This window comes from Zootermopsis nevadensis, unplaced genomic scaffold, assembly GCF_977971745.1.
Source record: "Zootermopsis nevadensis isolate Lab colony 2312 unplaced genomic scaffold, Znev_1.0 Znev_ptg000020l, whole genome shotgun sequence".
In the NCBI taxonomy this organism is placed as follows: Eukaryota; Metazoa; Arthropoda; class Insecta; order Blattodea; family Termopsidae; genus Zootermopsis; species Zootermopsis nevadensis.
The window spans coordinates 12,015,395-12,040,071 of record NW_028259152.1 but is presented as its reverse complement, the minus strand read 5'-3'; the positions used below and the strand labels follow the sequence as shown (position 1 = coordinate 12,040,071).

The window sequence follows — 24,677 nt, the reverse complement described above, 5'->3', positions numbered from 1 at the left end:
CATTAAATACTGTTTGTATTTTCACGTTTGTACGTAACTTTGAAAGGATGACGATGTTCGAAGGACATCATGCATGATTTCCCTAAAAGAATAGTGTTTTTATATAAGACATTTACATGATAAGACGTCTTCAAACAACCGTCAAAACTCAAGTCTGTCTGTAGAAAACATTGCATCGTATATACGAGGCGCGTCCCAAAAGTAAGTTTCCCTGGGGCCGTTTACAGAAACAAAACACAATTTCATGGAAATATTTATTGCAACAGATGCAGCAAGTGTCCAGCTATTTTCAACATATTCGCCACGGAATTGAGACATTTGTCATACCGTGGGACCAACTTTTGAATACCTGTGTCGTAGAAGTCTGCCGCCTGGGATTGGAACCACTGTGTGACAACCATCTCCGCCTCTCTGTCATTCTCAAAACGCTGGCGCTGACCGGACAGGAATTTCTTGAAGTGTAGGAAAAGATGGAAATCACTGGGAGCGAGGTCCGGGCTGTAAACACCTCCCAGCTGAACTCCTGCAGGAGACTCGCTGTCCGTCGAGCCTTGTGTGGCCTAGCGTTATCACTGACCGCACTTCACAGTCGGTGGGAGCTGGAATAAGAACCTCCATCTTCAACAGCTGCAACGACGCTACTGTGAGAACGCGGGAAGTTCCGTTAGTGCATGAGCAAAGCTACGTCATTGCTCTATCACGTACGCACAGTCGCTTCGAGCAATATAAGGTTTGCTAGCTGTGGGACGAGTGGGAAACTTACTTTTGGGACACAACTCGTAATTTAGGACTGACTCTTAATATTGGACACATTTATGACGTGGTGTATTGTATCATGGCTACGAGCAGGTCTGGGATGTTGCTATAAATTCCCAAGTTAATGAGCTGCTGACCCATCCAGACAGAGTTGGATCGCTTGCTTGGAATGGTGATGTTGTGTCGTCAGGAAGTCGGGATGGACTTATCTTACAATGTGATGTGAGAACTCCTAGTCTTGTGCCAGAGAGAAGGTTGCTTGGCCATCGACAAGAGGTAAGTAGGAAATCATTTAAGTGTTATTACTGCAAAACAGATGTAATATTTTTCTGGATTGTTAAACCATGTGGACAGACATAGATACCAGAGTTTTGGAGATACATACAGTCTCCATCATCAGCTCTGAAGATAAAGACAGTTCAACTCCGCATCGCATCACGACCCAGAAGAACAGCATCAACATCTTCACCAAGGTCAGAACAACACATCAATTATTGTTATTATAGTTAGAGCTGAAAAATATGTTTTAAAATTATTATCATCAATTTCAATTACCATAAATATCCATTGTTTGCGGCTTGAAGTGGTCTCCAGACAAGCAGAGCCTGGCATCTGGTGGCAATGAGAATCGCCTCAATATTTGGAATCTCCATTCTGACTCACCTGTGCAGACTTACGCTCAGCATTTGGCAGCAGTGAAAGGTAGAAATCATTGCGTTTATCATCCACATTTGTGACAGATTAAAATAAGATTCTATGAAGTGAGTAAAAGTAAAGTTTGTCCCACTATACGCCGTGTAGGCTTTTGGGGTGAGTGGAGGTATAGCTCCTCTCTTCCTTGACCTCGGCACTAGATGGGGATGAGTGGTCAGCATCACGCCCCGCCATCTTTACCCGCGGGAAAGGACCCCGGTACCCATTGTAGAGGAGGCTGGGTGGGCCCCAGAGCCAGTCTGGAAGCAGTGGCTAGAGGAAAAATCCTCTGCCCCCGTCGGGAATCGAGCCCCGGCCATCCAGCCCGTAGCTAGTCACTATACTGACTATCCCGACTCATTCTATGAAGTAAGTAATTATTGTTATTATATTGTCACATGTTTGTGCAGTGTTTGCTGCAAAAAACAATCACATTTATTTATGACACCATTTTTGTGGATATATTCCAAATGTAAATAAAAAGAATGTTATGCTTTGGTTCATGTTTCCAAAAAGATAGTGATTGAAAACAATAGGAGCAAATTTTGTGGAATGCCATAATACCATGCCTTGAGCATTAATTGAAATACTCCAGATCATCTCCATACACACACACAACCCCCCCCCCAAAAAAAAAAAAAAATTATGAAAATTTATTTCGTTTCCCTATACTGTGTATAGTATTTGCTACTTCACATGATTCATAATTGAGTGCTGGAACGGAAAATTGAGAAGAGCGTAATATAACTGATACAAGTTCATGGTTTCTCCAACATGGTGCTCATATTCTTTGGATGTCACTGATTTCACTGTTCTATGCAGCATTTACAATTTGCAAAGTAAATTTCTTCACATTTCTCATCTTTGCCTTCTCTGTTCTCATTGTTTATGTTAATATTTTATGCAGTATCTTTTACCATACTGATCATGTACACACAATGTAGCAATATACTCAAATAAATTTTGTTTTACACCTATTGCCTGGTCCCCACAACATCATGGACTCTTGGCTAGTGGTGGAGGCGCGGCTGATCGGTGTATTCGTTTCTGGAACACACTCACAGGACAACCAAAGCAGTGTGTGGACACTGGATCTCAAGTCTGTAATCTCGTCTGGTCTAAACATTCCTCTGAACTGGTAAGTTCATTGGATGTCGATGTGATCTGCAATTTGTACTTGGAACGATATTGTTATTGTCGGTCATCGCGCTTGTGGTGTAGAAATCCAGCCATATATTCTCTCATTTCCACTTCCTCTCTTCAAACAGTCGCGGCGAGTTTTCCGTATATGGCAGTAGTAGTCTGTAACACAGGTCTTCCATCTGGAACGTTTCCTTCGCTACCTCGTAGGCCAGTCTTGATGGCGCTAATTTTGAAATTTCAAGAGTAATTTTCACGAATCGTGCCTTGACGTTTTCCAGTGATTTTACGTCTTTCAGACTTAGGTTGGGCCATGCGACTTCGATTCCATAGGTTAGCAGTAGGACAATTTTAGCTTCGAATAGTCTTACAGCGGTTTCAATGCTAAATTGTCTTAGATTTTCTATTTCGAGCATCCCTTTGGTAGCTACGATAGCTCTCTCCTTAATGTGGATCCGTAGGACTTCGTTGTAGTCTACAGTGTTACTCCAAGGTACTTAAATGCATTAGTGACTTTCAATGGTTCCTGTTTGAAGTAGACTGTGTCTTCCGCAGTCTTCCTTCTGCCCCTACTGAATACCATCGGTACCGTCTTTTCTTGGTTGATTTGTAACCTGTTTTGTTCCGCCCAGGTTATTAGTCGGTTGAATGTTTCCTGCAAGTCACTTTTATTCGTCGAGCCTAGGTCCATATCGTCAGCACAGGTATATAGCGACGTTGCGGGTAGACATACTTTCGTGATGTCGGCCGTGGCAATGTTGAATAAGAGTGGGCTTACTGGATCCCCTTGTAATACCCCTTTGGTTTATACGATTTCTTTTGATGTCGTTACGGTGTCGTCGTTTCTGATTAGGTTGTGGGTCAGGATGTTGTGGATTAGGATGGATGTGCTTTTATCCAGTCCTATCTTTTCCAGCGAGTATCTGCCTATTCACACTGTCGAAGGCTTTTGTTTAGTCAATGAAAATTGTGTAGTACTTGGGGTTGGAAGAGCCTCCTTGATATCGTTTAGCAGGTTTTCTATTGCTTGTAGGCAGGAGCGGCCTCTTCTAAACCCAACTGCTGTTGAGGGATATGTGGATCCGCTATTTTCGTGATTCTATTCGTTAGTATGGTTGTCAGCAGTTTGAATGAGCTATTTTCTAGGGTATCCCCCTGTACGAGTTGGAGTCGTCAGTGGCACCCTTGCCTTTGTATAGCATTTTAATATTTGACACTCCCCAGGGATCTGGCAGCTCACCAAGTTTCAGGCACTGGTTGAAGAGGGCTTCCCAAGTTTCTATGAGTAGCGGGCAGGAGACAATGATGTGCTCATTGAAGATGCCATCTGGACCAGCTGCCTTATTTCTTTTGAGACCTGCTACTGTTTCAGTAATCTCTTTTGTGGAGATTGGTCTGTATGTCCTTGTTATTGATGGTGGCAGTGTGGGATAGGCTCGATTTTCTCCAGTCGGGTTCAGAATGTCTGTGAAGTGTGTTTGCCAAGTCTCCATCTGGATGGTGGGCAGTATTGGTACTTTCCTTTGTCTCAGCGCCACGAAAAGGTCAATGACGGCTGCTGCTGCTAGTTTCAGTTCTTCATTTTCCATATAAGTGTTCCTTTTATCCTGAAGAAGGATTTTGTACTGGTTCCTTGCCATCGAGTATGTCCCTAAGTCTTGGGAGAGTCCTGACAGTTTTGTTTGGTGTAAAGCTTGTAGAGTAATACGTCTTTTTCTGTAACAGTGCGCATCGAACCATGGCTTTACTTGTCTTTTCTTGACAGGGATTATTGCGGATTGGAGTAGCTGTTGTATCAGTTTAGTTGCTTTTGTAACACTGCTCTGTATGGCTAGTTGACTCCATTTCCTCTCTTGCATCTTTTAGGACTTGCAAATCAAGCTTTCTCGATACTTTTGTGGCTCTTTTCCGATGGACTGACATTGCATTAGTTTGCATGTCGAAGGTGGCGATGACTGGGACGTGTTCTCTGAGTGGCGCTAGGCTAGACAAGTAGTCCACTGTTTGTTGTCTTACACGCATGTTGTTTCCTCTGCAGAATATGATGTCTATCGTGCTGCTTCCATTGGGTGTGATATGTTTTTTGCTCTGCATTGCTTATTAGCCTAAAGCCTTCTTCTTCGAGAGCTTCGACTTGCAGTTTGCTCCTTTGTGTGGCCTTATCTATTCAGCAGTTGAAATCTCCTGCTATTATTACTGGATCTTCAGGATCTATTAGTGATGTTGCGCTCATTATTGTTTCTATGTCTGTATGGAGTTTGAAATACATGACTAGGATGTTTACAGTGTCTGTTTTAACTCGCTGTGTCTGAGGGTCACCTGGCGTAACTTAGGATCGGTATAGCAAGATATCCCCCCGTAGGATCTTCCCTCGTTTCTCTGTTGTGCTAGTGTGTGTGCTGAGTATTTCCCTGGGAGCTCTAATGGATCTGTAGTCATTGTCTCTGTCAGTATGTAATAGTTTTGTATCTGCAATAATGTTGACCATCAAGGCTGGTGAAATATTGAAAGTTGCAAGGAATGTATTTTGACAATATGTGTACTCCAAAATGGAGTCTGGAATACACTACCCACTCTTTGTAATTTTATAAATTAATTAAATCCGCTATACCTAGATACATATTGGTGGCATTAAAAATTCAAACCCAATAAAAATGGAATTCAAGTTCTCATCTATAAGCAGTAGATATCAAACATTGTTTTGCTGTGATATTTTACAATTTTTCCTTCACTGTTAAGTACTAATCTTTGCATCACATGGCATCTGCTTCATATATGACAGGTATCTGACTTGAATCCTTCCCTACTACTGGTTATTATTTTTTCTCATCCTCAGCCCATTAATGTGCCACATGCATTTGGTGTTTAATGCAAAGCACCATTTTTTTAAGAATTGGCAGTCTTTCATTGACGCTTCATAACATCTTCAGTTGATGCAGCAGTAAAGCTGATTTTGGAGTATTGTGTCTAACAATACTAGTTTTAGTTAGTTTAGATGTTAGAAACAGAAGGAATTCAAAGATACTATTTAAGATGTAATAAGTTCAAGCAGAAGGTGACAAATTACTCATTTACGTACATACATCTGCAAATGTGAATATAGCACCAAAATCTTGGTAATGATGTTATAGAGTGATATATATTGTTTAAGTAGGACTTGACTGTTTAGTATGGGATATTGTGCATATTTTTATTTATTTCTCATACATCAAATACATACTCTTGTAAACATTAGTGAAATTTTATCTTTCATGTTGCTTATGTTGTCAGAGTAATAAAACAACCAAATTCTTGCATTTTGGTAAAATAATCATTGTATAACAATATTTCATAATGTGTAGGTATGTTTATTAGCTACTGCGTTCCGCTGAATTTAACTTGTATTTGCAGTGGTCATCTGGGATAATTTTATTGTTTCAGCTGTACACTGACCCAGTGCCCACAGTATCGATTTTCCGTAGGTTCATAGGTAGCAAAAAAGTATTAAGTGATTTATATTTTGCTAAAGCGCCTACATGGCACATAGAGGGACAGCTTTACTCCTTTTTTTAAGCGCTGTATAAATTATTTTTGCGCTGAACGCTGTATAACCTGCAACAAGCAAATAGGCAAAGGCTGTAATTACACATGTATTACGGTATTAGGTGATCTCTGGTCATACCCTCCAAACACGTAAGATACCTGCACTGGTAACGCCGTTTACATCTTATATGTTGGGCACATTGTAGACCGGAAAAAACATAAAAGCATCAGATTTGAAATTCAGTCTGTGTGAGGTGCATGTTTTGAGCATATTGTGTGTACTACAGACGAATTTGAAATCTGCGGATCGAAATATAGTGTAGTCAAGTATTCTCATTATTTTTCAATTGTATCTATACATCCTTCTACCGAATTGCAGTTTGTTTTCGCTAATGAATTAAAGAACTGTGTTAGAATGGACGATGCAATAAGCAAAAGTCTGATTCCGCTGTGGCAGAAGGAGTTTCCTGAGGTCTCCGATTTAAGGTTTGCTCTTTGTGGTATTTAAGATAGTTTAAACGAGTCTGTATAGTTGAAGGTTTCAGAAATTTCACATTTAAACGGTTTCTTATGAAGGCATCCTGAATTTAATAATTGCTGAACAGTTGTCATAGGAAATTGAGATTATATTAAGCCAAGCAAAACTAATAAATTATTGTAAAACTTTTCTGTGAAGTGAAAAGTGAGGATCAATATATCATGTTGATTTAAAGTTTGACACATTTTTAAACAAGTTACGAATTTTTGAAGAAAGCTTTCCTGCTGACACAGTTAACAGGAACAAGCTAATGGAAATTTTAAAGGCATGTAATATACCCAGTCAACTTATTGTAGCAATTTATAACATTTATGAAAAAAATCAACCTCATTGCAATAAAAATGGAATCTGATCTCTCAGAATGGAACCTATGAGATGGCTGGTAATTCTATGTGGTGTTCAGTTAAACATAGAATATGGTGTGAGTGTACAGTAACATTGTTTGCAGTGCTGATAGAAGTTTTGTTTAATTGTATTTGTGACAGGGCTGAAAGCAATGATTCTTGTGGTCTGTGGAGATGATTCAGTATGTTAAATTGGAGTATGTTTCATAGCTTAAATGGAACTTTTAAAAAATGTGTGCTCCTTCTTTCAGTTCAATGCAGAATGAAGATATTCTAAGCTTTATTTCATATTGCATGAATCCTTTGTTTCAACAATTGTGACTATAGTGCAAAGCTGATTTAATTTTTCATAATTTTTTTCTTGTAATTCTTAAGAGGGTAAGTAATTTCAGTTTATGAAACTTTGATAATGACACTTATTTTCTTTTAATTAGCAAGACGAGCCTGAATATATCCAAGAAAACAGCTTCTACTTCATATAATGCAAGCTTATCGAAGACTCCAAACAAGTTGAATGTGACAGGGAAATGCATTGCAACACAAGAAACAGCTGGTAAAATATATATACATATATATGTTTATAACTTGTAACATACATGTTTCATTAGGACGAGAAACCTATTTACTTCTCTGTCCAAATCTGCTATTTCCTTGGCAATAGTAATCTTTTCTTCATTCTCTGTGTTACTGAGAAAGAGGGCATTAGTTTTGTATAATGTGAAATTGGGGTTTTCAGTAGATTCTAATTGATATCAAAATAATCTCTTTATGCACTACCTTCTAGTCAAGTTAACATACTCTTACAAGGACATCTGGTCAGTTGATACCCACCAGTTTTGGCTCCTGTTTTTCAGTATTGCTCTGGCCCCTCCTGTGACTTCTTGGCCAACATATTTGTTGATACTTTACAAGTTCTTTGAAAAACACAGTTTTATTTTCCTCTTGCTTTACTGTTATTTCAGAAGGCATCCCTGCATTGCTTGCCATATCTCAGTTTGTAGCAGTTGTTTGGCTATGGTGCAGGCAACTCAGGTTTGATTCTCCATCAGGCTTTTACAATCATCAAGTCTACAGTGGCTTTGGGAACTCAAATTTAATTTATTTTCTTATGTGTTTGCAAATTTTCTTTCTCTGTTCTTTCATTAAAATTCAAGAATGAGAGGTGTACATTTGGTTTCTCAGTGTGAAAGGTCAAAAGTACACCAGTATTTTATAACAGAGAAGCTTTATATGATGCACTGTGAGGATAGTATCAAGCATGTTACACTAGGATGACTTGGTTGTGGATGGTGATTATTTTAAATGCAACAGAAACACAAAACATTTGTGACATCACAAACATCAAACAAATGCTTGCCTGCTTGCTGCATTTGCATTTTCAGATTGTTACTTCAAACTTCACATAATGCTATTGATATGGCAGCATACTATGCAGACCTTGTAATTATGGAAACAGGTGCTTGTGATTGGTTTTGTATGAGTGTGTTCCTTTTTTTAGTCTTCCTTATTAGATAGTTCATAAATAACTGCAATGAGAACCTGACAATCCTGCAACATTGCAATGTAGTTTTTAACTTGTTTATAAAAATACTCATTGTGGTGTACATTTTAGCAGTATTATTTCATTGAACATGTAGACATAATTTTCTTCACCTAAGTACTTGTCATTATTAGTCTGTTGTCACCAGGAATCAAGAATTTGCAGAAATTTAAGCATCTCCTCATATGTATTTGATTTTTTTTTTAAGAACAATTGTGTTTTTGTGTTTTTCACATTTCCTCATTTTATTATAGTTACAGAGAGTTTACAAATTTCTGTGATAAATGCTTTAATTTATTTTACAGATACAAGAATTAAATAAACTGCTTTTGCATAAGAATATGAAAGCTAGCAGTTAGATTGATAATCAGATACTCTGAAAAGGTGTTACTATGTAATAACTGAATTATGGACGTAACACATTGAGGAATTAACTGCACTCTCGTTCACAAATGTGAATGAAGAAAGAAAATAAATAAATACAAAGGGATAAAAAATAAATAACAATTTATGACTTCCAAAACATTTATAGACGTGATGATTTGAAGGATATTTCGTGGGGAATTTGACCCTTGTCACCTGTACTATAGGTAAACACACTTCCAGCTGAGCTATTGCAGACAACACAAGTGTACATCCTTTTGTGAGACTTATCACGTAAAAGTAAAGGTCATGGAAAATAACATTTTGTATTAGAGAGACTAAGTGGATGGCTGACACAATATTTTGGTGATAAAGTCAGAGGAGGGTCCATTGCCATCATGGAATATCTTGGGCAAAACTATGAGGTAAGGTCTGTGCTAACAGGGGATGTCCTGCAAGTAGTGGCCAAAGGATTAATGGTGGTATGACAAATATGCTGTTGATTGGTGTGTGTTATTTACAAATTGGCAAGCCAGTTAATTGGCTGTGGGTTTTTGTGTGGCCGATAAAAGGTGATTCCTGTAAGATTCATAATAGATGACAAATTAAAATAAATATTAAATGTGTCAGTGAAATGTATACTTGATGTCTTTTCATATTTTATTTATTTGGGAGTCTGTAGTTTATGTGTACATTATTGTTAAATAGTATTTTAACCATTTTCTGTATTTTAACAGGTGCTTGTTCATATTCAACAACACCAGCATCAGGCAAAAGATCCAAGACTCCGATCGGTGGTGATCGATTTATTCCTGTTAGAAGTGCACCCAATTTTGAACTTTGCACATTATAAGGTAATAAATATGTTGGTGTTTGTGAAACATGCAGGTTGTAATGGTTGTGGACCTTGAGAGATTACATCATGATATGTGAAATGTTTGAAAACTGTGTTGAGTCACTAAACACGTGATGTTTCCTGGTACAGTAAAACCTCTCTAACTTGGACACTTGCGGTTCCACGATAATGTGTCCAACTTACAGAGGTGTCCAGGATAGAGGGAAAGGAGGAAATTGTCCTTTCAAATTGTGGTGTAATTACAATGTGGTAATTGTAAAGTATTATGGAAATTATTGATAAGAAAAATCAAAAGGGTAAATTAGTTTTTTACAAATTTTGTTTTCATTAAATTAAACTTGCATGGATAAGCTAAAAGTGAAGGACACCAATACTTTATGTTTACAGACAGTGTAACCTATTTACTTACATAATCTAACTACAGTAGGCTTGCTTGAATTAAGAATAATTTTTAATGCCAATAATAATAATCTTTTGAAACCCACTCTCATGGTTGCACAAATGTTCAGAATGTATTTTTTTTAATTGTACTTATGGCAGTAGCTCAACATATGATGTCACTTATTTATTGTAAAAAAGTCCATCACAAGACACTGCTGTTTTGCTTTTATCTTGCAATTTGCCATCCCCTTTCGAATTTTCGTCACAATCCGAATAAAGTTTCAACCATTCCTTGTTGATTATGAGCGAAAGCATACCATTCCAATTTCTGTTAACACTGTTTAACTCAGTTGCAAGCACAGTACTGATATAGTTAAAACTCCAGTAAAGGGTTCAACAAAAGAATAACTATACACTTTCACTGCATTCCAATGATGTGCTCAATGTCTCACACCTTCAACCATAAGGTAATCCTCAGGTAGAAGACATACATAAGTCATAAATTCAAAACAACAAAATACTAGCTGTAAACGTTTCCCATAAAAGCATTGAAGCTAAGTGCATGAACCTGTCCAACTTACAACAAAAGGGGTTACCAAGTTCCAGGATAAAGGGGTGTCCAAGATATAGAGTATTGTGGCAATGTAAAATTATAGGATGTCCGCCGGTTCCAATTAAAAGTGTCCAGCTAGAGGGGTTCTACTGTATTTCTGTAGTATATAGGGACTGTTCAAAATGTTGTCTTGTATGTGGTACAAGCAATTTTGAGGAATGTGGCATGATACATTGCTCTGAGAAGTGGGTAACTACCTACAAAAGTTACGTTCATTATTCATGTCAGTGTGTGTCAGAATAACAAAGAAAAATTTGGTTCAAGCTTGGGGAGGGGGGGGTGGGGGGGGGGGGGTCAAAATTTGGCTGTGGAGAGTTAACTGTTATTTTATATTTATAATGTAATTTTAACTAAATTGAACTTATATGAAGTTGATGTGATTTCTTGTCAGGTGACCCAGGAACAACAACCAGATGATGAATTGATAAGCCTTTCACAGAAAGGATATCAGCGCTTCATGTCAGAGTATCTGTTTGGCGGAGATGTTAGAAATATGAGGCTTCTGTCATACAAGAACAAAGCACCAGGAAGGCCTGATGTAAGTTTTCTAGTTTTCTGTTTCACTGTAGTACAACAGGTATTTCATAGGTGATTGCCTCACCACAACGATTGTTACTCTTACTGCTTGCCAACTAAGAGAATTAGTGATATGATGTGGAAGATCAGCACATATAGTAAAACCCAAAGTAGCATGTTGGAAACTGCAAATAACACATAACATTTTCTTATTTGTGTCAGGAATCTCATATGTGTGTGTTGTTTACAGACACTTCAATTCTGGATCATTTTCAGGTGATTTGTTGCTTGTTTTATAGGGCTAGATTGCTCGTGTATTTAGTTTTATCAGTATTTATTTTTAGATCAGTTTTTTGTTAGCCAGAGAATTTCTGCATTCATTAACAGGTATTTAGCACTTACAAGTTACAGTTAAACAAGTTAATCTAATAATGTCTTCAAATTGAAATATTTTAGAGCTGCATTTAGAGTGTAACCAAAAGTAAAATGTGGCTTCTATCTAAAAAGTTTGGTTCACCCTGTAATATAAATGTTCAACTACTGTGTTTTAAAAGTAGCTGTTATTTGAACAATGTGTTCTGAAAATTAATGGGCATCTTGTAAATCACTTGAGAAATTCTGCTATAACTACAAGTTATAATCTGATTTTAAAACTGTTTCTAAATATTTTATTAAATGTAGTTTTTCCAAGAAATAAATTTGTCTTGATGTTCTGTCAACATGTGTGACGAATATAAAAATTATTTATGCTATCTATTTTTTATAAACAATTTGTTAAGCTTATAAATAGTTCTAAAGTTGAGTTCTGCTCTGTATGGCTAGTTGACTCCATTTCCTCTCTTGCATCTTTTAGGACTTGCAAATCAAGCTTTCTCGATACTTTTGTGGCTCTTTTCCGATGGACTGACATTGCATTAGTTTGCATGTCGAAGGTGGCGATGACTGGGACGTGTTCTCTGAGTGGCGCTAGGCTAGACAAGTAGTCCACTGTTTGTTGTCTTACACGCATGTTGTTTCCTCTGCAGAATATGATGTCTATCGTGCTGCTTCCATTGGGTGTGAGATATGTTTTTTACTCTGCATTGCTTATTAGCCTAAAGCCTTCTTCTTCGAGAGCTTCGACTTGCAGTTTGCTCCTTTGTGTGGCCTTATCTATTCAGCAGTTGAAATCTCCTGCTATTATTACTGGATCTTCAGGATCTATTAGTGATGTTGCGCTCATTATTGTTTCTATGTCTGTATGGAGTTTGAAATACATGACTAGGATGTTTACAGTGTCTGTTTTAACTCGCTGTGTCTGAGGGTCACCTGGCGTAACTTAGGATCGGTATAGCAAGATATCCCCCCGTAGGATCTTCCCTCGTTTCTCTGTTGTGCTAGTGTGTGTGCTGAGTATTTCCCTGGGAGCTCTAATGGATCTGTAGTCATTGTCTCTGTCAGTATGTAATAGTTTTGTATCTGCATTAATGTTGACCATCAAGGCTGGTGAAATATTGAAAGTTGCAAGGAATGTATTTTGACAATATGTGTACTCCAAAATGGAGTCTGGAATACACTACCCACTCTTTGTAATTTTATAAATTAATTAAATCCGCTATACCTAGATACATATTGGTGGCATTAAAAATTCAAACCCAATAAAAATGGAATTCAAGTTCTCATCTATAAGCAGTAGATATCAAACATTGTTTTGCTGTGATATTTTACAATTTTTCCTTCACTGTTAAGTACTAATCTTTGCATCACATGGCATCTGCTTCATATATGACAGGTATCTGACTTGAATCCTTCCCTACTACTGGTTATTATTTTTTCTCATCCTCAGCCCATTAATGTGCCACATGCATTTGGTGTTTAATGCAAAGCACCATTTTTTTAAGAATTGGCAGTCTTTCATTGACGCTTCATAACATCTTCAGTTGATGCAGCAGTAAAGCTGATTTTGGAGTATTGTGTCTAACAATACTAGTTTTAGTTAGTTTAGATGTTAGAAACAGAAGGAATTCAAAGATACTATTTAAGATGTAATAAGTTCAAGCAGAAGGTGACAAATTACTCATTTACGTACATACATCTGCAAATGTGAATATAGCACCAAAATCTTGGTAATGATGTTATAGAGTGATATATATTGTTTAAGTAGGACTTGACTGTTTAGTATGGGATATTGTGCATATTTTTATTTATTTCTCATACATCAAATACATACTCTTGTAAACATTAGTGAAATTTTATCTTTCATGTTGCTTATGTTGTCAGAGTAATAAAACAACCAAATTCTTGCATTTTGGTAAAATAATCATTGTATAACAATATTTCATAATGTGTAGGTATGTTTACTAGCTACTGCGTTCCGCTGAATTTAACTTGTATTTGCAGTGGTCATCTGGGATAATTTTATTGTTTCAGCTGTACACTGACCCAGTGCCCACAGTATCGATTTTCCGTAGGTTCATAGGTAGCAAAAAAGTATTAAGTGATTTATATTTTGCTAAAGCGCCTACATGGCACATAGAGGGACAGCTTTACTCCTTTTTTTAAGCGCTGTATAAATTATTTTTGCGCTGAACGCTGTATAACCTGCAACAAGCAAATAGGCAAAGGCTGTAATACACATGTATTACGGTATTAGGTGATCTCTGGTCATACCCTCCAAACACGTAAGATACCTGCACTGGTAACGCCGTTTACATCTTATATGTTGGGCACATTGTAGACCGGAAAAAACATAAAAGCATCAGATTTGAAATTCAGTCTGTGTGAGGTGCATGTTTTGAGCATATTGTGTGTACTACAGACGAATTTGAAATCTGCGGATCGAAATATAGTGTAGTCAAGTATTCTCATTATTTTTCAATTGTATCTATACATCCTTCTACCGAATTGCAGTTTGTTTTCGCTAATGAATTAAAGAACTGTGTTAGAATGGACGATGCAATAAGCAAAAGTCTGATTCCGCTGTGGCAGAAGGAGTTTCCTGAGGTCTCCGATTTAAGGTTTGCTCTTTGTGGTATTTAAGATAGTTTAAACGAGTCTGTATAGTTGAAGGTTTCAGAAATTTCACATTTAAACGGTTTCTTATGAAGGCATCCTGAATTTAATAATTGCTGAACAGTTGTCATAGGAAATTGAGATTATATTAAGCCAAGCAAAACTAATAAATTATTGTAAAACTTTTCTGTGAAGTGAAAAGTGAGGATCAATATATCATGTTGATTTAAAGTTTGACACATTTTTAAACAAGTTACGAATTTTTGAAGAAAGCTTTCCTGCTGACACAGTTAACAGGAACAAGCTAATGGAAATTTTAAAGGCATGTAATATACCCAGTCAACTTATTGTAGCAATTTATAACATTTATGAAAAAAATCAACCTCATTGCAATAAAAATGGAATCTGATCTCTCAGAATGGAACCTATGAGATGGCTGGTAATTCTATGTGGTGTTCAGTTAAACATAGAATATGGTGTGAGTGTACAGTAACATTGTTTGCAGTGCTGATAGAAGTTTTGTTTAATTGTATTTGTGACAGGGCTGAAAGCAATGATTCTTGTGGTCTGTGGAGATGATTCAGTATGTTAAATTGGAGTATGTTTCATAGCTTAAATGGAACTTTTAAAAAATGTGTGCTCCTTCTTTCAGTTCAATGCAGAATGAAGATATTCTAAGCTTTATTTCATATTGCATGAATCCTTTGTTTCAACAATTGTGACTATAGTGCAAAGCTGATTTAATTTTTCATAATTTTTTTCTTGTAATTCTTAAGAGGGTAAGTAATTTCAGTTTATGAAACTTTGATAATGACACTTATTTTCTTTTAATTAGCAAGACGAGCCTGAATATATCCAAGAAAACAGCTTCTACTTCATATAATGCAAGCTTATCGAAGACTCCAAACAAGTTGAATGTGACAGGGAAATGCATTGCAACACAAGAAACAGCTGGTAAAATATATATACATATATATGTTTATAACTTGTAACATACATGTTTCATTAGGACGAGAAACCTATTTACTTCTCTGTCCAAATCTGCTATTTCCTTGGCAATAGTAATCTTTTCTTCATTCTCTGTGTTACTGAGAAAGAGGGCATTAGTTTTGTATAATGTGAAATTGGGGTTTTCAGTAGATTCTAATTGATATCAAAATAATCTCTTTATGCACTACCTTCTAGTCAAGTTAACATACTCTTACAAGGACATCTGGTCAGTTGATACCCACCAGTTTTGGCTCCTGTTTTTCAGTATTGCTCTGGCCCCTCCTGTGACTTCTTGGCCAACATATTTGTTGATACTTTACAAGTTCTTTGAAAAACACAGTTTTATTTTCCTCTTGCTTTACTGTTATTTCAGAAGGCATCCCTGCATTGCTTGCCATATCTCAGTTTGTAGCAGTTGTTTGGCTATGGTGCAGGCAACTCAGGTTTGATTCTCCATCAGGCTTTTACAATCATCAAGTCTACAGTGGCTTTGGGAACTCAAATTTAATTTATTTTCTTATGTGTTTGCAAATTTTCTTTCTCTGTTCTTTCATTAAAATTCAAGAATGAGAGGTGTACATTTGGTTTCTCAGTGTGAAAGGTCAAAAGTACACCAGTATTTTATAACAGAGAAGCTTTATATGATGCACTGTGAGGATAGTATCAAGCATGTTACACTAGGATGACTTGGTTGTGGATGGTGATTATTTTAAATGCAACAGAAACACAAAACATTTGTGACATCACAAACATCAAACAAATGCTTGCCTGCTTGCTGCATTTGCATTTTCAGATTGTTACTTCAAACTTCACATAATGCTATTGATATGGCAGCATACTATGCAGACCTTGTAATTATGGAAACAGGTGCTTGTGATTGGTTTTGTATGAGTGTGTTCCTTTTTTTAGTCTTCCTTATTAGATAGTTCATAAATAACTGCAATGAGAACCTGACAATCCTGCAACATTGCAATGTAGTTTTTAACTTGTTTATAAAAATACTCATTGTGGTGTACATTTTAGCAGTATTATTTCATTGAACATGTAGACATAATTTTCTTCACCTAAGTACTTGTCATTATTAGTCTGTTGTCACCAGGAATCAAGAATTTGCAGAAATTTAAGCATCTCCTCATATGTATTTGATTTTTTTTTTAAGAACAATTGTGTTTTTGTGTTTTTCAGATTTCCTCATTTTATTATAGTTACAGAGAGTTTACAAATTTCTGTGATAAATGCTTTAATTTATTTTACAGATACAAGAATTAAATAAACTGCTTTTGCATAAGAATATGAAAGCTAGCAGTTAGATTGATAATCAGATACTCTGAAAAGGTGTTACTATGTAATAACTGAATTATGGACGTAACACATTGAGGAATTAACTGCACTCTCGTTCACAAATGTGAATGAAGAAAGAAAATAAATAAATACAAAGGGATAAAAAATAAATAACAATTTATGACTTCCAAAACATTTATAGACGTGATGATTTGAAGGATATTTCGTGGGGAATTTGACCCTTGTCACCTGTACTATAGGTAAACACACTTCCAGCTGAGCTATTGCAGACAACACAAGTGTACATCCTTTTGTGAGACTTATCACGTAAAAGTAAAGGTCATGGAAAATAACATTTTGTATTAGAGAGACTAAGTGGATGGCTGACACAATATTTTGGTGATAAAGTCAGAGGAGGGTCCATTGCCATCATGGAATATCTTGGGCAAAACTATGAGGTAAGGTCTGTGCTAACAGGGGATGTCCTGCAAGTAGTGGCCAAAGGATTAATGGTGGTATGACAAATATGCTGTTGATTGGTGTGTGTTATTTACAAATTGGCAAGCCAGTTAATTGGCTGTGGGTTTTTGTGTGGCCGATAAAAGGTGATTCCTGTAAGATTCATAATAGATGACAAATTAAAATAAATATTAAATGTGTCAGTGAAATGTATACTTGATGTCTTTTCATATTTTATTTATTTGGGAGTCTGTAGTTTATGTGTACATTATTGTTAAATAGTATTTTAACCATTTTCTGTATTTTAACAGGTGCTTGTTCATATTCAACAACACCAGCATCAGGCAAAAGATCCAAGACTCCGATCGGTGGTGATCGATTTATTCCTGTTAGAAGTGCACCCAATTTTGAACTTTGCACATTATAAGGTAATAAATATGTTGGTGTTTGTGAAACATGCAGGTTGTAATGGTTGTGGACCTTGAGAGATTACATCATGATATGTGAAATGTTTGAAAACTGTGTTGAGTCACTAAACACGTGATGTTTCCTGGTACAGTAAAACCTCTCTAACTTGGACACTTGCGGTTCCACGATAATGTGTCCAACTTACAGAGGTGTCCAGGATAGAGGGAAAGGAGGAAATTGTCCTTTCAAATTGTGGTGTAATTACAATGTGGTAATTGTAAAGTATTATGGAGCCCTTCCCAAAAAGGAAATTATTGATAAGAAAAATCAAAAGGGTAAATTAGTTTTTTACAAATTTTGTTTTCATTAAATTAAACTTGCATGGATAAGCTAAAAGTGAAGGACACCAATACTTTATGTTTACAGACAGTGTAACCTATTTACTTACATAATCTAACTACAGTAGGCTTGCTTGAATTAAGAATAATTTTTAATGCCAATAATAATAATCTTTTGAAACCCACTCTCATGGTTGCACAAATGTTCAGAATGTATTTTTTTTAATTGTACTTATGGCAGTAGCTCAACATATGATGTCACTTATTTATTGTAAAAAAGTCCATCACAAGACACTGCTGTTTTGCTTTTATCTTGCAATTTGCCATCCCCTTTCGAATTTTCGTCACAATCCGAATAAAGTTTCAACCATTCCTTGTTGATTATGAGCGAAAGCATACCATTCCAATTTCTGTTAACACTGTTTAACTCAGTTGCAAGCACAGTACTGATATAGTTAAAACTCCAGTAAAGGGTTCAACAAAAGAATAACTATACACTTTCACTGCATTCCAATGATGTGCTCAATGTCTCACACCTTCAACCATAAGGTAATCCTCAGGTAGAAGACATACATAAGTCATAAATTCAAAACAACAAAATACTAGCTGTAAACGTTTCCCATAAAAGCATTGAAGCTAAGTGCATGAACCTGTCCAACTTACAACAAAAGGGGTTACCAAGTTCCAGGATAAAGGGGTGTCCAAGATATAGAGTATTGTGGCAATGTAAAATTATAGGATGTCCGCCGGTTCCAATTAAAAGTGTCCAGCTAGAGGGGTTCTACTGTATTTCTGTAGTATATAGGGACTGTTCAAAATGTTGTCTTGTATGTGGTACAAGCAATTTTGAGGAATGTGGCATGATACATTGCTCTGAGAAGTGGGTAACTACCTACAAAAGTTACGTTCATTATTCATGTCAGTGTGTGTCAGAATAACAAAGAAAAATTTGGTTCAAGCTTGGGGAGGGGGGGGTGGGGGGGGGGTCAAAATTTGGCTGTGGAGAGTTAACTGTTATTTTATATTTATAATGTAATTTTAACTAAATTGAACTTATATGAAGTTGATGTGATTTCTTGTCAGGTGACCCAGGAACAACAACCAGATGATGAATTGATAAGCCTTTCACAGAAAGGATATCAGCGCTTCATGTCAGAGTATCTGTTTGGCGGAGATGTTAGAAATATGAGGCTTCTGTCATACAAGAACAAAGCACCAGGAAGGCCTGATGTAAGTTTTCTAGTTTTCTGTTTCACTGTAGTACAACAGGTATTTCATAGGTGATTGCCTCACCACAACGATTGTTACTCTTACTGCTTGCCAACTAAGAGAATTAGTGATACGATGTGGAAGGTCAGCACATATAGTAAAACCCAAAGTAGCATGTTGGAAACTGCAAATAACACATAACATTTTCTTATTTGTGTCAGGAATCTCATATGTGTGTGTTGTTTACAGACACTTCAATTCTGGATCATTTTCAGGTGATTTGTTGCTTGTTTTATAGGGCTAGATTGCTCGTGTATTTAGTTTTATCAGTATTTATTTTTAGATCAGTTTTTTGTTAGCCAGAGAATTTCTGCATTCATTAACAGGTATTTAGCACTTACAAGTTACAGTTAAACAAGTTAATCTAATAATGTCTTCAAATTGAAATATTTTAGAGCTGCATTTAGAGTGTAACCAAAAGTAAAATGTGGCTTCTATCTAAAAAGTTTGGTTCACCCTGTAATATAAATGTTCAACTACTGTGTTTTAAAAGTAGCTGTTATTTGAACAATGTGTTCTGAAAATTAATGGGCATCTTGTAAATCACTTGAGAAATTCTGCTATAACTACAAGTTATAATCTGATTTTAAAACTGTTTCTAAATATTTTATTAAATGTAGTTTTTCCAAGAAATAAATTTGTCTTGATGTTCTGTCAACATGTGTGACGAATATAAAAATTATTTATGCTATCTATTTTTTATAAACAATTTGTTAAGCTTATAAATAGTTCTAAAGTTGAGTTCTGCTCTGTATGGCTAGTTGACTCCATTTCCTCTCTTGCATCTTTTAGGACTTGCAAATCAAGCTTTCTCGATACTTTTGTGGCTCTTTTCCGATGGACTGACATTGCATTAGTTTGCATGTCGAAGGTGGCGATGACTGGGACGTGTTCTCTGAGTGGCGCTAGGCTAGACAAGTAGTCCACTGTTTGTTGTCTTACACGCATGTTGTTTCCTCTGCAGAATATGATGTCTATCGTGCTGCTTCCATTGGGTGTGAGATATGTTTTTTACTCTGCATTGCTTATTAGCCTAAAGCCTTCTTCTTCGAGAGCTTCGACTTGCAGTTTGCTCCTTTGTGTGGCCTTATCTATTCAGCAGTTGAAATCTCCTGCTATTATTACTGGATCTTCAGGATCTATTAGTGATGTTGCGCTCATTATTGTTTCTATGTCTGTATGGAGTTTGAAATACATGACTAGGATGTTTACAGTGTCTGTTTTAACTCGCTGTGTCTGAGGGTCACCTGGCGTAACTTAGGATCGGTATAGCAAGATATCCCCCCGTAGGATCTTCCCTCGTTTCTCTGTTGTGCTAGTGTGTGTGCTGAGTATTTCCCTGGGAGCTCTAATGGATCTGTAGTCATTGTCTCTGTCAGTATGTAATAGTTTTGTATCTGCAATAATGTTGACCATCAAGGCTGGTGAAATATTGAAAGTTGCAAGGAATGTATTTTGACAATATGTGTACTCCAAAATGGAGTCTGGAATACACTACCCACTCTTTGTAATTTTATAAATTAATTAAATCCGCTATACCTAGATACATATTGGTGGCATTAAAAATTCAAACCCAATAAAAATGGAATTCAAGTTCTCATCTATAAGCAGTAGATATCAAACATTGTTTTGCTGTGATATTTTACAATTTTTCCTTCACTGTTAAGTACTAATCTTTGCATCACATGGCATCTGCTTCATATATGACAGGTATCTGACTTGAATCCTTCCCTACTACTGGTTATTATTTTTTCTCATCCTCAGCCCATTAATGTGCCACATGCATTTGGTGTTTAATGCAAAGCACCATTTTTTTAAGAATTGGCAGTCTTTCATTGACGCTTCATAACATCTTCAGTTGATGCAGCAGTAAAGCTGATTTTGGAGTATTGTGTCTAACAATACTAGTTTTAGTTAGTTTAGATGTTAGAAACAGAAGGAATTCAAAGATACTATTTAAGATGTAATAAGTTCAAGCAGAAGGTGACAAATTACTCATTTACGTACATACATCTGCAAATGTGAATATAGCACCAAAATCTTGGTAATGATGTTATAGAGTGATATATATTGTTTAAGTAGGACTTGACTGTTTAGTATGGGATATTGTGCATATTTTTATTTATTTCTCATACATCAAATACATACTCTTGTAAACATTAGTGAAATTTTATCTTTCATGTTGCTTATGTTGTCAGAGTAATAAAACAACCAAATTCTTGCATTTTGGTAAAATAATCATTGTATAACAATATTTCATAATGTGTAGGTATGTTTATTAGCTACTGCGTTCCGCTGAATTTAACTTGTATTTGCAGTGGTCATCTGGGATAATTTTATTGTTTCAGCTGTACACTGACCCAGTGCCCACAGTATCGATTTTCCGTAGGTTCATAGGTAGCAAAAAAGTATTAAGTGATTTATATTTTGCTAAAGCGCCTACATGGCACATAGAGGGACAGCTTTACTCCTTTTTTTAAGCGCTGTATAAATTATTTTTGCGCTGAACGCTGTATAACCTGCAACAAGCAAATAGGCAAAGGCTGTAATACACATGTATTACGGTATTAGGTGATCTCTGGTCATACCCTCCAAACACGTAAGATACCTGCACTGGTAACGCCGTTTACATCTTATATGTTGGGCACATTGTAGACCGGAAAAAACATAAAAGCATCAGATTTGAAATTCAGTCTGTGTGAGGTGCATGTTTTGAGCATATTGTGTGTACTACAGACGAATTTGAAATCTGCGGATCGAAATATAGTGTAGTCAAGTATTCTCATTATTTTTCAATTGTATCTATACATCCTTCTACCGAATTGCAGTTTGTTTTCGCTAATGAATTAAAGAACTGTGTTAGAATGGACGATGCAATAAGCAAAAGTCTGATTCCGCTGTGGCAGAAGGAGTTTCCTGAGGTCTCCGATTTAAGGTTTGCTCTTTGTGGTATTTAAGATAGTTTAAACGAGTCTGTATAGTTGAAGGTTTCAGAAATTTCACATTTAAACGGTTTCTTATGAAGGCATCCTGAATTTAATAATTGCTGAACAGTTGTCATAGGAAATTGAGATTATATTAAGCCAAGCAAAACTAATAAATTATTGTAAAACTTTTCTGTGAAGTGAAAAGTGAGGATCAATATATCATGTTGATTTAAAGTTTGACACATTTTTAAACAAGTTACGAATTTTTGAAGAAAGCTTTCCTGCTGACACAGTTAACAGGAACAAGCTAATGGAAATTTTAAAGGCATGTAATATACCCAGTCAACTTATTGTAGCAATTTATAACATTTATGAAAAAAATCAACCTCATTGCAATAAAAATGGAATCTGATCTCTCAGAATGGAACCTATGAGATGGCTGGTAATTCTATGTGGTGTTCAGTTAAACATAGAATATGGTGTGAGTGTACAGTAACATTGTTTGCAGTGCTGATAGAAGTTTTGTTTAATTGTATTTGTGACAGGGCTGAAAGCAATGATTCTTGTGGTCTGTGGAGATGATTCAGTATGTTAAATTGGAGTATGTTTCATAGCTTAAATGGAACTTTTAAAAAATGTGTGCTCCTTCTTTCAGTTCAATGCAGAATGAAGATATTCTAAGCTTTATTTCATATTGCATGAATCCTTTGTTTCAACAATTGTGACTATAGTGCAAAGCTGATTTAATTTTTCATAATTTTTTTCTTGTAATTCTTAAGAGGGTAAGTAATTTCAGTTTATGAAACTTTGATAATGACACTTATTTTCTTTTAATTAGCAAGACGAGCCTGAATATATCCAAGAAAACAGCTTCTACTTCATATAATGCAAGCTTATCGAAGACTCCAAACAAGTTGAATGTGACAGGGAAATGCATTGCAACACAAGAAACAGCTGGTAAAATATATATACATATATATGTTTATAACTTGTAACATACATGTTTCATTAGGACGAGAAACCTATTTACTTCTCTGTCCAAATCTGCTATTTCCTTGGCAATAGTAATCTTTTCTTCATTCTCTGTGTTACTGAGAAAGAGGGCATTAGTTTTGTATAATGTGAAATTGGGGTTTTCAGTAGATTCTAATTGATATCAAAATAATCTCTTTATGCACTACCTTCTAGTCAAGTTAACATACTCTTACAAGGACATCTGGTCAGTTGATACCCACCAGTTTTGGCTCCTGTTTTTCAGTATTGCTCTGGCCCCTCCTGTGACTTCTTGGCCAACATATTTGTTGATACTTTACAAGTTCTTTGAAAAACACAGTTTTATTTTCCTCTTGCTTTACTGTTATTTCAGAAGGCATCCCTGCATTGCTTGCCATATCTCAGTTTGTAGCAGTTGTTTGGCTATGGTGCAGGCAACTCAGGTTTGATTCTCCATCAGGCTTTTACAATCATCAAGTCTACAGTGGCTTTGGAAACTCAAATTTAATTTATTTTCTTATGTGTTTGCAAATTTTCTTTCTCTGTTCTTTCATTAAAATTCAAGAATGAGAGGTGTACATTTGGTTTCTCAGTGTGAAAGGTCAAAAGTACACCAGTATTTTATAACAGAGAAGCTTTATATGATGCACTGTGAGGATAGTATCAAGCATGTTACACTAGGATGACTTGGTTGTGGATGGTGATTATTTTAAATGCAACAGAAACACAAAACATTTGTGACATCACAAACATCAAACAAATGCTTGCCTGCTTGCTGCATTTGCATTTTCAGATTGTTACTTCAAACTTCACATAATGCTATTGATATGGCAGCATACTATGCAGACCTTGTAATTATGGAAACAGGTGCTTGTGATTGGTTTTGTATGAGTGTGTTCCTTTTTTTAGTCTTCCTTATTAGATAGTTCATAAATAACTGCAATGAGAACCTGACAATCCTGCAACATTGCAATGTAGTTTTTAACTTGTTTATAAAAATACTCATTGTGGTGTACATTTTAGCAGTATTATTTCATTGAACATGTAGACATAATTTTCTTCACCTAAGTACTTGTCATTATTAGTCTGTTGTCACCAGGAATCAAGAATTTGCAGAAATTTAAGCATCTCCTCATATGTATTTGATTTTTTTTTTAAGAACAATTGTGTTTTTGTGTTTTTCAGATTTCCTCATTTTATTATAGTTACAGAGAGTTTACAAATTTCTGTGATAAATGCTTTAATTTATTTTACAGATACAAGAATTAAATAAACTGCTTTTGCATAAGAATATGAAAGCTAGCAGTTAGATTGATAATCAGATACTCTGAAAAGGTGTTACTATGTAATAACTGAATTATGGACGTAACACATTGAGGAATTAACTGCACTCTCGTTCACAAATGTGAATGAAGAAAGAAAATAAATAAATACAAAGGGATAAAAAATAAATAACAATTTATGACTTCCAAAACATTTATAGACGTGATGATTTGAAGGATATTTCGTGGGGAATTTGACCCTTGTCACCTGTACTATAGGTAAACACACTTCCAGCTGAGCTATTGCAGACAACACAAGTGTACATCCTTTTGTGAGACTTATCACGTAAAAGTAAAGGTCATGGAAAATAACATTTTGTATTAGAGAGACTAAGTGGATGGCTGACACAATATTTTGGTGATAAAGTCAGAGGAGGGTCCATTGCCATCATGGAATATCTTGGGCAAAACTATGAGGTAAGGTCTGTGCTAACAGG

The 24,677-nt window shown here is 35.9% G+C and overlaps 1 protein-coding gene across 4 annotated transcripts; it reads left to right on the top strand.

Moving 5' to 3' along the window:
- The first annotated feature begins 6,239 nt into the window (after positions 1 to 6,239).
- LOC147873300 (uncharacterized) lies at positions 6,240 to 23,406 on the top strand. 4 transcript variants are annotated; one of them, XR_015535915.1, is made up of 9 exons: positions 6,278 to 6,597; positions 7,428 to 7,546; positions 9,634 to 9,750; positions 11,138 to 11,284; positions 15,089 to 15,207; positions 17,295 to 17,411; positions 18,813 to 18,959; positions 22,764 to 22,882; positions 23,292 to 23,406. XR_015535915.1 is itself a non-coding variant. In XM_087351769.1 (4 exons), the coding sequence occupies exons 1-4, from the start codon at positions 6,527 to 6,529 to the stop codon at positions 8,849 to 8,851; spliced, it is 273 nt and encodes a 90-aa protein (XP_087207895.1). In that variant the 5' UTR covers positions 6,240 to 6,526; the 3' UTR covers positions 8,852 to 9,535. The 4 variants fall into 4 exon arrangements, 1 of the variants encoding a protein (XP_087207895.1); XR_015535916.1 differs by lacking the exons at positions 17,295 to 17,411; positions 18,813 to 18,959; positions 22,764 to 22,882; positions 23,292 to 23,406 and adding an exon at positions 16,500 to 17,196; XR_015535917.1 differs by lacking the exons at positions 17,295 to 17,411; positions 18,813 to 18,959; positions 22,764 to 22,882; positions 23,292 to 23,406 and adding an exon at positions 15,617 to 16,487 and having other exon boundaries at positions 6,289 to 6,597.
- The last annotated feature ends 1,271 nt before the right edge of the window (positions 23,407 to 24,677 follow it).

Excerpts from the sequence above, each read along its gene's own strand:
- LOC147873300 (XM_087351769.1), top strand. The coding sequence starts at position 6,527 with ATGGACGATGCAATAAGCAAAAGTCTGATTCCGCTGTGGCAGAAGGAG. Across the intron at positions 6,598-7,427 it reads CCTGAGGTCTCCGATTTAAG|CAAGACGAGCCTGAATATAT; the intron begins GTTTGCTCTTTG and ends TCTTTTAATTAG. Across the intron at positions 7,547-7,955 it reads TGCAACACAAGAAACAGCTG|AAGGCATCCCTGCATTGCTT; the intron begins GTAAAATATATA and ends CTGTTATTTCAG.